General features: G+C 53.8%; 1 protein-coding gene across 5 annotated transcripts in view; it reads left to right on the plus strand.

Moving 5' to 3' along the window:
• Positions 1-13,954, plus strand: part of RALY (RALY heterogeneous nuclear ribonucleoprotein) — a 113,804-nt gene extending 99,850 nt beyond the window's left edge. For 4 of the 5 annotated variants that reach the window (XM_058851010.1, XM_058851009.1, XM_058851007.1 and 1 more), the window contains 6 exons: positions 5,641-5,688; positions 5,863-6,023; positions 6,797-6,910; positions 8,250-8,395; positions 12,104-12,152; positions 12,370-13,954. In XM_058851010.1, the coding sequence (XP_058706993.1) occupies positions 5,641-5,688; positions 5,863-6,023; positions 6,797-6,910; positions 8,250-8,395; positions 12,104-12,148 (514 nt within the window). In that variant the 3' untranslated portion in view covers positions 12,149-12,152; positions 12,370-13,954. Of the gene's footprint in view, positions 1-5,640; positions 5,689-5,862; positions 6,024-6,796; positions 6,911-8,249; positions 8,396-12,103; positions 12,153-12,256 lie in introns of all 5 variants that reach the window. The other variant, XM_058851011.1, reaches the window with a different exon arrangement.
• Positions 13,955-14,632: the final 678 nt, after the last annotated feature.

The raw sequence follows: 14,632 nt of genomic DNA on the forward strand, positions 1-14,632 counted from the left end.
CAAGGGCTCCTTTCCCTGGCAGTGCCCCTCAGGCAGTGGCAGCCCCAAGGGTGGCCAGTCCTGGGGTGCTGTGGGAGCTTTCCTGGGTCCTGTGCAGGTGCTGGGCCTGGAGAGGGGTGGGCAGTAGCTGCCTTTACCACACCACAGGAGGGGAAGGAAAAGGAGCCAGGGAGCAGGAGAGGGCACAGAGGTGCTGAGTGGGGGGAAAAAACAGGGAACAGGGATAATTTAGGGAAAGAGAAGAATGATTATCAAAGGGAGAGAAGAAGGGAAGAAAGTGGGAAGCCCTTGGGGTGAGAGATGGAGGTGAACCAAGGAGGTGGCTGGGGGAAATCCCAAGGGAGCCTGTTCTGAGGAGCACAACCGAGGGATCAAGGGAGCAGGAGGGGAAGGTGGGACACGGAGAGGTCTGAGGCACATGGAGCGTGTTACAGGTGCCAGTGAACCCTCAGCTCGAGAGAATTTATCATTACTTCCACAAGAGGTGAAGATTTTCATTTAAGCCCCAGACTCTGGAGTCAGGGGAATGAGGGGAGAAACTCATTAAGTTCTTGCTTCTGGTTGCAGAAGGAGAAACTTGAGAAGGTGTATCAGGAGTGCCCTGCAGGTTCAGGAACCCAAAACCAAATAACAAGGTCCCCAAATGTGTTTTATTTATAAATTGTCATAATTTTGATGTCAGTCTCATGGTGAGGAGACTGAGGGGCTGAGACAGGAGTTGGAAGATGTAAGGTTGGGAGGAAAAGACTAAAATCAGTATTTGGGTTTTAGGTGGGTGTAGCAAAAGGGGAAATCACGAGAACTGGAGATTTTTCCAGAAAAAGAAGAAAAAAGCAAGAGGGGTGAAGAAGACCTTGTGGTTCAGACTGAGCCATGTGGTCCTGCACTGCTGTGGTGTGGAATGGCAACTCCTGGTTAGAAAATGCAGCTCTGGCACAGCCAGAGCCCCAGCAGCCTCCCACCACCCACAGGGCATCCCTGGGCTCCTTCCAGGAGCCTCTCTCCCCCTGTGCAGCGTTCAGGCACGTGTCTCCTCCCACCCTGGGACCCTTTGGCCTTTCCCAGGACATGGCTCTCTGCATTCCCAGGGGATTCACTTGAGGGGAAGGAGATGGGAGCAGAGATGACACAGATCCTGCTGTTCAGCTGCACGTGGCCTGCTCACGTGGGGCTGGGGCCATAACACACATCAGCTCCTTCCATACATCTTGCACTAACGAGCTTTTCATTTACTGCTCAGCCGTGCCTGGAGCACTAATCCCTTCCTCTGGAATGACCAATATTTCAGAGTTCCAGACTGCTGAGAGAGATGTTTGCTTCCTCCCACAAATATGGATATGCTAAAATATGGGCCAGAGAACTGCACTGCTCCGAGTCCAGCAATATTTCATCCCAGACTGGCTGTCAGATAAAAACTTTGCCATCTGGACTGGCAGAACTTACGATATCACCTGGAAAACAGGGATCCCAGGTTCACAGCGAGCTGTGGTTACAGCTTCCCAAACCACCATCAATTTTACTAAATGTTAGACTTCAAAAACCACAGCACTGTAATTTATAAGAAGTGCTGTGTTAAACACAGCAGAGGATTTTTTCCAAAGGCTGGATTTGCCTCACTCCAAGTCTGCATGGGAGGGTCGAGGGGAAGGCAAGACAAGGGAAATTCCATTTTGAACATACAGGAAGCAACAGTTGTGACATTTTGATCTATCCACCAGCCTAGGTGGGTGTCCAGGTGTTTAGCAGAAACCCTTGGGGATGTAGCCTCCCATCCACCTCCACCCAGGCTCATGCCACCATCAGTTTTCTCAGGTGTCTCCACACAAGACACCTTCACTTGCTGCCATCACTGCTGTCCTCCACTCTTGGATCTCTGCTCCTGCCTCGCTCCCTCTGGCACTTCCCAGAGCATCCCTTTGCACAGGGAAGGTCCTGCCTGGCACCCTGGCCACCACCACAGGCGTGGCTGGGCAGTGAGCTGCTGTCACCGTGTCCCCAGGGAGTCACTCACTGCCTCTCCAAATCTGCCTTCTGGCAACACCTCTTTTTGTCTGGGCAGGATTTCCTGGGGCATGTGGGGCCACGTTCAGGTCAGTGCCAGAGGTCCCACCCAGATGCTGTCAGCTGGCTGTGAAGGGAAGGTGTTGGAGGCACAAATCTCTGTCCTGCCCTGCAGAGCTGGGGCTAAAGCTGGCCAAAAGGACAGAGAGGACAACCTGAGCAAGAGCTGCTGGGTGTCTGCAGCTCAGTGGCCCCAGGAGGGGTCTCTGAAGTGGTGACAGGGACAAACCAGTGCTGACTGACTGTCACAGGCAGTGAACACTGGCATCCAGCCCCTGTTACACCCAAAGCTGGTGTCAGCCCACCACAAACAGCTTTCCCGGGCCCTGTGCTGGAGCAGTGACATCCCAGAGCCAAATCCACATGGACAGGGCTGAGAGCAGCCTTGGGGCAGAGGGGGAGGTGAGCAGTGATGTCCCAGCCTACAGCAGCCCCTTTGTATGGGGATATTTTTTGGGAATGCCAGGCTTCATCACACATCCCTTTATTTCCCACTGCCTTGGCCATGTGCAGGAGGAAGGAGTCACACAGCTCCACAAGATCATGTTTGATCAATGCCACATTTTCCAAGCAGCTTTCCAGCAGGTATTCCTTTCCCTGCTGCAGTAATTCCATGACAGAAGGGTTGGAGCTGAGCTCACTGTGGCACTGATTAGCAATATCAGGCAGTAATTAAAGCACAGATGCTCAAATGCACATTTGCTGTCCAGGTCCAGGCTCAGAAGTGGCCCCACAAATGTGGTGGAGAGGCAGCACATGCAGACAATCACCCCTCAGTTACGAACAGTTGCATTTTGAACCTGAGGCAGCAGAAATGTTTGATTGCTAAAGGCTAACAAAGCAGAGGCAATGCATCAGGAGGTGGAAGCATGGCATTCCTTGAAGCCTTCCTGCTTTCCAGCCTTTCACTCTGGTTGTCCCTGCTTTATTCTGAAAGGGTGCAACGTCACCAGCTGACTGAAAAACGGCAAAAACAATTCCTGTGCACAAAGACAGAGCTGCCAGGTCACTGAGGAATGATCCCTCAGTCTCAGGATGGCTCATCCCACTCAGAGCCCTGGAGCCAGGGGGAGATCCCACTGTCTCCTCTTGCCTGGGACTGGAGAGAATGCTGGCTCTGCTGGAGAGAGCCAGAAGCACTTCAGCAGAGCCTGTCAGGATTGAAAATATTACAAAATTGCAGCAATTTCATTTGAGTTGCATCTAAGGAGGGGGAAAAAATTGAAGAAGAAGAGTCTGACAGCGTAGAAGCATCCTACTTCAATTTTCCTTTCAAATGGCTTCCTATTTTGATGGTATTTTATATTTATTGGATTCAAACAGACCTGAAGTCAAACATCCTCAGTGATCAAAGTGAATTGGCAGGCTGAGGGGAGCTATTTTCTTGGTGAGTTTTTGTATCTCCAGGTTTCACCTCAGGGTGAACAAAAATCCCGTTACCCATCAGGAAAAGCTCCATGGAGGTGCCTGGATCCCTGCTCTCCATCCCCTCAGCCCCACAAACAGCTGGGCTCATCCCAGCAGCATCTCCCTTTTGGTCCAGAAGAGGGAATAAATGAACACACCTCATGCAGTGGTTGGGACAGAGGCTGTGGGATATTCCTGTCTCCTCTGAGCCCAGCAGGAATGTTGGCTACAACTCGGGTCAGAAGGGGAGGGCGCCTGAAAAGAATCTGGAATTCATCTGTCAAAAATGGCTCTTTTCCACCATGCAGTGGAGCCTGGGAGGGTTGTGGTGATTACACTCCACAGTCACATCTCCCCAGCAGTCTCCTTGCTGAGCAGTGACACCTGCACTGCCCATCCCATCCTCAGCCCTCTGGGAATGCCTGAGGCAGCAGCTGCTCAGGGATAAGGCCCAGCTTTATGGAATATCTCCTCACTGAAGTCCCCATGGCAGGGCATGACTGGGGCAGGAGGTGCACGAGCCACCTCCACATCCTTAACCCTGGCACCACCTGATGCCCCAAAGCAGCTCTGGTGTCTCCAAGCATCCACAGGTGCTCAGTTCCCCCCAGGCACAGGGTGGGTCTCCAGAGGCTGCCACGGGGAACCCAAGGAGCCTGGAAAAACCATCTTCCAGAAGCCAGGCAGTGACACTAAACACTGGCTGGGAAGCTCAGTGCCAGGACAGACAGGACAGCCCTCCTGGGTCCTGTTGCTGGAGATTTCAGTCTCCTCAGGGCTGAGCTCCCTTGGGATACTCCCTCACAGAGAGTTTCCCTTATCTCAGTTCTGTGTCAGGAAGGATTCTCCAAAGGCTCCTTAGGCTCTTGTTTCTCCTGTTTATTAACACATAATCAAAACACTTGGCAGGTCTTCCCCAGACTTTCTGCTCAAGTTCAACCCACCATGACCAAGCTCAAATTGGCTCTGATGGCACAAAATGACCCCAAAATACACAGCTCTTTTATCTTTATACTTATTTACCTCTAATTAACAATAGACACGTAAATTGTTTTTCTTAGTGACCCAATGACCCAACACCTCTGTGCTGCACTGTGGCATTCTCTATCCAATCACCTACTACTACCCAAAAACCTCTAGAAGAAGAAGAAGAAAGAAGGACAAGAGACAACACCCTAACTCCTCCATTTTGTCTTCTGTTCTCTAAACTAGTTTAAGCTTAAACTAACTTTTTCACCCAGTGACTTAAGAAAACTGTCTAATTTACATACACTTTTATTTTTTCTATTTAACTTTAACAGTTATTTTCATGGTGTTTATGAAATTCAATGTTTTCTTGGATGTCAGAGCCAGGTATCAGAGATAAGGGCACACACTCTGTGCCTCAGACTCCAGCAGGTCCAGCCTGGCATTCCTGGGACAAAGCACGCTTCCCAGCAGTCAGCCACACACTGTTCTTGCCACTTCTGTCAAAGATGCAGGACACCAAATTATCTCCCAGCAACGCACGTGGGTGCTCATCCTTCCCTGTCCCCAGCTCCTCGTGGCTTAGCCCTTCCCTCTCCCCCATCAATCTCTCATTCTTTTCAGCCACTCCAGGAGGAAGGACAGACTTTTCTGTCTGGGGCTGCAGTAATTCTGTTTGTTCAGAGCAGAGAGGAGATCACCAGCATCACTGATTTAGCCAGTGTTAATGGAGCCTCAGCACACCAGGGAAGGGTGCCCTGGTTTGTGCTGCCTTGTGAAAAATCAGCTGCAGCAAGGGGAAGAGTATTACTGGGTCTCCTGGGACTGGGAATGCTCCTACTTTGGGTTGAAATGCAGCTCAAGCTTAAGAACACAGGATATGGTCATTGCCTGGCTGAGGGGAGAGAGGTTTACATCAATAAATACCCCCATAAATATCCCCTTTGTCCCCACTTTTCTCCACACACATCTTCTTGCTCCTCCTTGAGATAAGCAGGAGGACAGCTGCCAACATCACGGTCCCCAGTGCCTTCAGCCCCGCAGTCTTCCTCCTGGGCACTCCCTGCAGCCAGGAGAGTCGCTCCTGAGGGGGGATCACTTTATTTACCCTCGCTGGCCCTGGGGACGCTCAGCAGGCAGCGAGGGAGCAAAAATAACAAATTACCAGCGCTAATTAACCCCTAATGCCCTGACTGTCTTCTGCAGTGGCTACGACTTCGATTATGACTATTACAGAGACGACTTCTACGACAGGTGAGGCACCGGCCCGAGGGGCTGTGTGGGGCGGGGAGGGAGGGCTGTGGGTGCGGGGGGTCCAGCCCAGCCTGTGGGGCGGCATCTGACGGCCCCAAGCTGCGGGGGCTCGGGCTGGGGCACCTCCCAGGCAGCCCCAGCTGCCTCCCCTCCCCTCCTCTCCCCTCCCCTCAGGATCTTCGAGTACCGGGGCCGGGTGTCCCCGGTGCCGCGGGTGGTGCCGGTGAAGCGGCCGCGCGTCACCATCCCCCTGGTGCGGCGCGTCAAGGCCTCGCTGCCCGTCAAGCTCTTCGCCAGGTCGGCTGCCATCGCCAACAGCTCGGCCAGGCTCAAGTGTGAGTATGTGCCAGGGCTGGGGACACGTGTGGGGCAGCACAGGGACCTCCCGAAAAACCTCCCGAAGCCCCAAACACCGGCGAGCAGCAGCCCAGCTGTGGGGGTGAACCTGCGGGAGGTGCAGGCACTGATGCCTTGAGAGGTGCCTGGAACAGACTGGGCAGAGTTAAAGTGGGGATTTATTAAAAGGCCTTCAAAGGATGCACCTTGGGCAGAGCAAGAACCCAGCCAAGGCTGCACCTGAGATGGATGACCAGTCATGAGTTCAAACTTTCATCAGTTCTGGTCCATTTCCATATTGGGCTCAATTGTGCAATTCCAGCTGCAGGTGATGCAGTCCCATCCTCCCAGGCTGCTCTCCTCAATTCGTTGTTTGCACTTTTGGGGCCCGAAGCTGCAGCGGTTTCCTTGGTTCTGGGGCTGGGAAAGGATTGTCTGAGCTGTGAGGAGAACTTGCTGACACTTTATCAGAAGTTCAGAGTTATGTACCAATGCAGTGCAGAGTCTGGAAAATATGAAAGTTAAACCTTGAGGCATCGGCACAGCCTGAGCGTGCCAAAGCCTGGGGTCAGCCTCCACAGCCTGCCTGGACACAGCACCCATGGGCTCTTTTGGGAGCAGTCCCCCAGCTCCTCTGCCAGTCTCTCAGCAAGTTCCCAGCCTGGGGTTCCTTTCTGCCTGCTCAGGGAGGTGCCCTGGATGTGGGGTGGGGCTGCTTTGCAGGGCACTGAGTGCCTTCCTTTCCTTCCTTCCTTCCTTCCTCCCCTCCAAGTGAAGAGCAGCGAGCTGCAGACAATCAAAACTGAGCTGACACAGATCAAATCCAACATTGATGCTCTCCTGGGCCGGCTGGAGCAGATTGCTGAGGAGCAGAAGCTGTCTGCAGGTCAGTGGGGTGTGGGGCTGGCCTTGGGCATCACACCTTCCTCAAGGCACTGACAGGGAAGTGTCAACCCCCAGCTTCCAGGGTAGAATCAAAGGCCCAAATTACACATCAAAATTCTTGAAGTTATGAAGTTGGGGTTTAAAATGATGAGATTTTTTTTTTCCTTTTGTCATATAGTTTGTACTTTTTAGTTGGCTTTTTCTGTTCTACCATTCTGTTTTACTCTGTCATATCCTATCATATCATATCCTATATTCTATTCTATTCTGTTCTATTCTGTTCTGTTCTCTTCTATTTCTGTTTCTATTCTATTCTATTCTATTCTATTCTATTCTATTCTATTCTATTCTATTCTATTCTATTCTATTCTATTCTATTCTGTGCTCTGCTCTGCTCTGCTCTGCTCTGCATATTTTCTATTCCTTTCCCGTTCTTTTCCTATTCATTTCCTATCCTATCTCTGTTTTATCCTATTCTATCTTATCCCCATCCCCATCCCATCCCCATCCTCATCCCCATCTTCATCCCATCCCCATCCCCATCCTCATCCCCATCCCCATCCCATCCCCATCCCCATTCCATCCCATCCCCATCCCCATCCCCATCCCATCCCATCCCATCCCATCCCATCCCATCCCATCCCATCCCATCCCATCCCATCCCATCCCATCCCATCCTCATCCCCATCCCCATCCCCATCCCCATCCCATCCCATCCCATCCCATCCCATCCCATCCCATCCCATCCCCATCCCCATCCCCATCCCATCCCATCCCATCCCATCCCATCCCATCCCATCCCCATCCCATCCCCATCCCTATCCTGCTGGGGGGTGTAGGACCTGCTGTTCCCTCTCCATGGTGTCCCAGGCTGCCTTCTCCACACCAGCAGAGCTCTGGCTGCAGGGAGCATTTCCATCATTGCCATTTCCCTGTGGGGCTCTCCCAGGGTGCCCAGGCTGAGGCCCTGATCCAGCCCTGATCCAGCCCTGATCCAGCCCTGATCCAGCCCTGATCCAGCCCTGATCCAGCCCTGATCCAGCCCTGATCCCAGCCCTGATCCAGCCCGGATCCAGCCCTGATCCCAGCCCTGATCCAGCCCTGATCCAGCCCTGATCCAGCCCTGATCCCAGCCCTGATCCAGCCCGGATCCAGCCCTGATCCCAGCCCTGATCCCAGCCCTGATCCCAGCCCTGATCCAGCCCTGATCCCAGCCCTGATCCAGCCCTGATCCAGCCCTGATCCAGCCCTGATCCCAGCCCTGATCCCAGCCCTGATCCAGCCCTGATCCAGCCCTGATCCAGCCCTGATCCAGCCCTGATCCCGCTGTTGCCCCACAGAGGCCCGGAAGAAGGCGGAGAGCAGCAAGAGCGAGGTGTCCCAGGAGGACACGGCCTCCGAGGCCGAGGCCACCGCCGAGGAGCCGCTCAACGGGGACGAGGGCGAGGAGGAGGGGCTGGCACGGGAGGAGTGTGAAGATGAACTGGTAAGAGAGCTTGGGTAATGCACCCCTGCAGAAAAGGAGGCCAGTAGTGGGCCACAGTTTTACTGGAACTTGCCAAATCCCCAGGAAAAGTAGTTTTTCCTTCCTCCAAAGAAATCACTGTATTTAAATCTGATTGTTGCTCACAGCTTCCAAGCTGCTCTGCTGCCTGCAGAAGCACTGTCCATGCAAGCACGTGTGGAGGTGCTGAAGAAACACAGTTGGCTCTTGAAATTCCGATATTTATCCTTGATTTCACAGCTAGGAGTGGTTTAAACCAAGGTGCTCTGTTCCCAAGTGATCCTTAGATGAATTTAAACACACAGCAGACAGGCTGTGTTAGATGAGCTGCATTTGCAGTGCCCTTGCAGCTGCCCAGACACCCCCAGAGTCACAGGAGGGTTTGGATTGGAAAGAACCTGAGATAACTTCTCATTCCACCCCCTGCCATGGGCAGGGACACCTTCCACTGTCCCAGGCTGCTCCAAACCCCATCCAGCCTGGCCTTGGACACTGCCAGGGATCCAGGGGCAGCCACAGCTGCTCTGGGCACCCTGTGCCGGGGCCTGCCCACCCTCACAGGGAAGAATTTCTTCCCAATATCCCATCTAACCCTGCCCTCTGGAAATGTGAAGCCATTCCCTTGTCCTGTCACTCCAGGCCCTTATCCAAAGTCCCTCTCCAGAGGCACTTGTCCCATGGCACAAGCCAAGATCTGACCCCAGCGGTGTGTGGGGCACACATCAGCCCCTCTGCTCCTAGTCCTGCCCCAAACAAGGGTGTTCCTGGTGAACCCAGTGACAAATCTGTGCATTTGGATGGGAGCCCAGTGTTTGGGTGCAGAACAGGGCATTCCAGGCACTGTGGTAACACTGGCAGCACTGTCATTTATCCCAAACCCAAACTGCTGAGAGCAGGATCAGCTCCAGATCCAGGCTGAGGGCAGCAGGGCTGCAGGGTAGAAGGACATGAGCTGCCCTGAGTGGTCCCTGGAACAGCTCCAGTCCCTCCCCACCCCAGCACTGATGGCAGCAGAAGTGAGGATGAAGCTCAGCGTCCCTCTCCTCTTCCTCACCCCCCATCCCTGGGGTGACCCACACACCCACAGCACTTCCCAAGGCCTTGAACTCCTCCAGCTCCAATCACTCCCAGCTGGTTTGTGCTGTCCTGCTCTGTCCTGCTCCAGCCATGATGGGTGAGGGCTCTGAACCAGCTCCTTCAGCTGTTGCAGGTCTGGGGCCTCATGGCTGGAGTCCGTCAGTCCTGCGGGAGGACAGACGTCACACCAGGCACTGGGAAGAAGAAAGGCACAGGAAAAGGAAGGCCAGGTTTGAGTTACATCAGGGCAAACAGATGGTAGAAATTAGGGGGAAACTTGCTGATGTTAATGATGATAAAGCATCACACAGCCTGTCAACAAAAAATGTGCACTTCTGTGCCTTTGCTGGGGTAAGAAAACAGTGCAGAGACATCTGCTGGCAGTGGTTTGGGAAGAGCTGGTCCTCATTAAGAGAAGAAGAAAAAGATGATTGTTTCAGCTCACTTACATCTCTGTTTTCTGTAACTCCCTGGTCCTGATGTGGCATCAAGACCAGAAACATTCCACTGCCAGCCTCAGACAGGCTCCCAAGTGCTCTGGATGCTCAGGGCAGTGTGTGCAGCTCATGTGCAGGGAGCTTCTCGAGCCCTGCAAGGCAGCTCAGCAGAGCTCACAGCACTGAGCAGTTCTGAATTCCCCCAGTTCTGGGGAATCCTTTATCCCACACCCCAGTGTGGCTGTCACCACCTGCTGTCCATGGACATGGCACCCACATGGGGTCCCTAAAATCTCTTTGGCTCTGAGGGGCAGGGGATTGGCAGAAAAAGAGACAGAGGTCACTCAGACAGGGCTGAGGGAGTTTATTGAGTTCTGAGCCATAAATCTGGATATGGAAAATATTGAGTAAGTGCAGCTGGATTGGTGGTCTGTATTATTTACTACACCTAGTAGGGGATACAATTATTGTGTACTTCCCTCAAATGTCACATATGTGCAAAAAATGTCACCTGCCAGCCCATCAATGCCTGGTGTCAGCTGAGGGGTGTCTTGAGGGATGGGCCTGCTCAAGAGGAGATCCCTGCACATAGACAGCTGCTCTGGAGGGAAAGCTAAAGTGTTCAGGCATTTACAGCACAGTGGTTGATTTGCAGTCAGATTTTCTTCTGTTTTCATGCAGTTTTGGTCATTTATCTGCCCAGTCTGCATCTAAACAGTTTTTGGGGTTGGTGCTGGGTGCCCACTGGAAGCTTCACACCACTGGAGTCCAGATGTCCCAGCCTCCTTGGCCTCCAGAGCAGTCTCACATGGGATTTTACCAGTCAGACCCCTGAACAACCCAAAATCTGCTCTCTTAAGTTCAGGGATTTGATCCTGCTCTTGGTCACTTCACTCAGGGTGCTCAGGTTCACAGTCCTGTGAGCTCTGCAGCCAAGGCTTCTCTCCACCTTCACACCCTGACCAGGTGTCCTTGGCCATCAGGAACCAGAACCACGTCTCCCCTGCTCAACTGGATCAGAACTTACTCTCAGTGCTTTCCAAAAGTCTCCTGTCTGTTGCTCCAGCCCTGCCCCTTTCCCCCAGATGCCAGAGTGGTGGAGGTCACCCCAGGGTGTGCAGGAGATGCCTGTCACAGTGTCACCCACGCTGGGCTGGCCCTGGTCCTCCCCCCAGGCTCCCAGCTGGCTCAGGCCTGCTCCAAGGCACATCCCACTGCAGCTGGGCTCTGCCCAGGGCAAGGCCACCTCCCCTGGCTTTCAGCCTGTTCTCTTTCCTTTTGGAGCCCCTCATGTCTCCTGCAGATAACTCCTGGATCCATTTCCATCCCTGAAGTCCTCACCCTGTGCAGGAGGTTAAACAGCACTGCTGAGCACCCCATTCCCCCAGTGATGCTGCTCTGCACAGCAGATCCAGGAGGAAATTCCACTGAGAACCATAAAGGCTGGAAAAGACTTCCAAGACCATCAAGTCAGTGCAAACATGTGCTGTGCTTTCCAAACCCCTGCATGGGGAGCAGTTCAGCACCATTTTTGTGGCCTTTGGAGTGATGGATGAATGTTACTGTCCTGGAGAATGAGTTCTGCTGCAAACTGAGAGCAGTTCCTGTGCTCAGCAGCAGAATTCAGAACACTGATTTGCCTTTGTGGACTGATGCACCTTGGCAGCACTGGGCAGTTCCAGGGAAGAAGAAACAGGATGAGAGGAAATGGCCTCAAACTGCCAGGGGAGGTTCAGATTGGAGATCAGGGAAGTTTCTTCACTGAAAGGGTGGCCAGGCATTGAACAGCTGCCCAGGGAAGTGAACATGGAGGGGCTGGGTTACTGCTTGGACTTGGTGATCTTGGAAGTCTTTTCCAATCTAAATGATTCTGTGATTCTGTTACTTCCCAAGCCCTGGAGGGAATTCCACACCCCAGGTCTGTTTGGCAGAGCTGTTTCAGAACAAGGAGCCAGAGGAAATTTGTGTTTTTTCCTGGGCCTGTGTTGTGGCAGAAAGCACAGCCCTGGCCCCGGTGTCCATGCCAGGTGTGGTTTGTAGCTCCTCCATCACACTGAGCAGCCTGGCACTGCTCTCCCACAGCATGGCACCAGCTGGTGACCACATGTGAAGTGTCCCAGTGTCCCAGGCAGGGCAGGAGGGTGATTTACTGTTTGTGATTCCCTTTTCCCTGCAGGAGAACAGCCATTACACAGACGTGGAGGATGCCAGGCTACAGTAACCAGGTACAGCTCCCGTGCTGCTGATGGAGCCAAAGCTCTCCTGTTGGGCCTGGGGGGTTGCTGCTTCAGGAAAAGCTCTTTTCCACTGATCCTCTGTGTTTTCCTAGCATGGAGCTTGGCTGCTCAGCTGGGTCACTGGCCAGCCCTTCACCCCCTTTCCTGAGTGACAAATCTCTGGGGTTCAAGGACGGTGCTGTAGCTCCCCCTTCTCTCCTTGCAGCTGTGAGCAACAGTGTGAGGAAAGCACGAGGCTAAACCCTGTCCTGGCACGTTGAGCAAGACAAGCTGAATGGAAGTGCTGCTGTCATCTCTACCTGGCATTCAAAGGAGAAACATGGCCCGACATCTTCCATCCATCTGTAAAGCAAAGGCAAAGAAAACTCATCCTCCCAGCAGATCCCCACCACCCCTGCAATGGATTCGGAGCTCTGCAGCCAGCAGAGGAGGCAGGAGCCAGACCTGCACAACCCAGAGCCACCACAGAGAGCAGAAGTGTCCTCAGGTGTTCTAGAGCTGCTTGCAGGAGAGCAGAGAGCTCAGCCCAGCCCAGTAAAGACATTTTTCCTCTGCGAGGTGAGAGCCAGAGCATTTCCTAACTGAGGGAGAAGCAGTGTCTCAGTTTGGACAGTTTGTGTTCTTGTGCTGAAGATCCAGCTGGGTCAGAGGCTGTGGGGTGAGCTGTCCTCCAGCACAGCCACCTCCTGTCACCTCTCTTGTGCCCCATGAGCTGCTGTGTGTCCACGGTCACTTCCAGGTGGAAAGGAGTCGGTGCTGGAGCAGTTGCTGTGCTCTGGGAAGCCGCTTGAAGAGGGATAGGGGAGAGGAAGCTGCAGGAAAGCAAGTGATCCCAAGCAGGAGAAAGCAAGCAAACGTCACCCTCAGTGGTTTGGTGTCCTCATTCTCCACCGTGTGAGGGCTGAGCAAGCCTCTGCAGAGCGAGGGGTGTGAGCAGATGAGACCCTTTCCTTGGACCAGCTGCTCCCCAGAAGGGATGTGGAGCACCCAACTCCTGCAGCCTGGAGCCAGAGACATCAGCCCCTTCCCTGGCTGCCCACGTCTCCTCCTGCCCCGGTCAGGACACGCCAGGAGAGCGGTGCTGCCGCTCCTGCCTGAGCTCCAGCGCCAGGGTGACGGCGTGCCCGAGGCCGGGGACAGCCCGAGCAGGGTGTGCCAGCACCTCCCCTGCTCCCCAGATCCCAGCTGCTTTGCCCCCTGCCCTGTGCTGTGAGCAGAGGCCTCATCGTGGGACCCCCACACCCGAGAGGCCTCGGCCGTTCTCCTCCTCGTTTCTCCCTCCCGGGCTCCGTTTTCCCGGGACTGGAGCTCGGGCAGCTTTACCCAGAGCTGCTGTGTCCTGCCTGCCCTTCCCCTCCAGGACAGCACACACATCCTGCTTGGAACCAGAGCAGTGTCCACACCTTCCCCCAGCCAGTCCCTCCCACACAACACCTGTGTGCTCCCAGTGCTCCAGCCTCATCCACAGCATCTCCTGGAAGGGTGAAGGGAAAACAGCTCCAGGGGTGACACTTCCCTGCCCCTGGCACCGTCCTGGAGCACACGTGGCTCTTGAAGCACAAAGTTTTCTTTGCATTTCTTAGTTTGGGCTGCTTGGGGAGGGGTTGGAGGGAGCCCCGTGCTTGCCCCACCCTTGTTCCTGTGCAAGGTCTGCCCCGAGTTGTCCCGAGCTGTTCTCCAGGCCTGGAGAGATGAGCTGCAGGTTTGGCTGTGAACTGACTGTGCTGCTGCTGTTTGGGAGAGAGGTGACCTTGTACATACAATCCTGTATAATAAAAGAAAGAAATCTAGTTTGCTTCCCCTCTCTTCTCTCTGCCATGCACACACACTCGTTTCCTCTGTTCCAGACAAGTCTTTTTTCCCTCTCCAAGACTCGGCTCTGCCCACAGGATTTACTGTCCCTTGCCCAAGGGAAAGGGCTGAGCAGAACATCTGTGTTCACGGGGGTTCTGGGATTTTCCTCTGGAGGCTTGGAAACTTCTTTCATGTAGGAGAGCGGAGGCCAAATCCAGGCCTTTAATCTCTGGACTTTGCACTGGTCCAGCTCATAACAGACTGGAAAAATCTGGCTGCTTTGCCAGTTTGCACAAGCCAGCAGTGCTGAAGACTGCTCCTTAAGCAGAGGTTGGCACCAGAGCGGTGTCAGGAGGGACCAGTGACCACATGGGGACAATCCCAGAATCCCAGAATGGTTGGGATTGGGAAGAACCTTAAAGATGATCTCCTGGGGACACCTTCCACTGAACCAGGTTTCTCCAAGGCCCATCCAACCCAGATGGGCTCTTTGTGGCTGAGCCACCATCCAGCCCTGGAGGGCAAAACTGCCTGAGTTCATGGTGAGTGTGAGATGTTTGAACATCCACCTGTCCATCCATCCTGCTGTGAGTCACCAGTTCACTCCAACATGAGAAGCAGCAGCACCAGACTGGTGGTTGGGTGTCTTTGTGGCTGGAAGGAGGAACAGGAGA

The sequence above is a fragment of the Poecile atricapillus genome, chromosome 15 (assembly GCF_030490865.1).
Source record: "Poecile atricapillus isolate bPoeAtr1 chromosome 15, bPoeAtr1.hap1, whole genome shotgun sequence".
NCBI lineage: Eukaryota > Metazoa > Chordata > Aves > Passeriformes > Paridae > Poecile > Poecile atricapillus.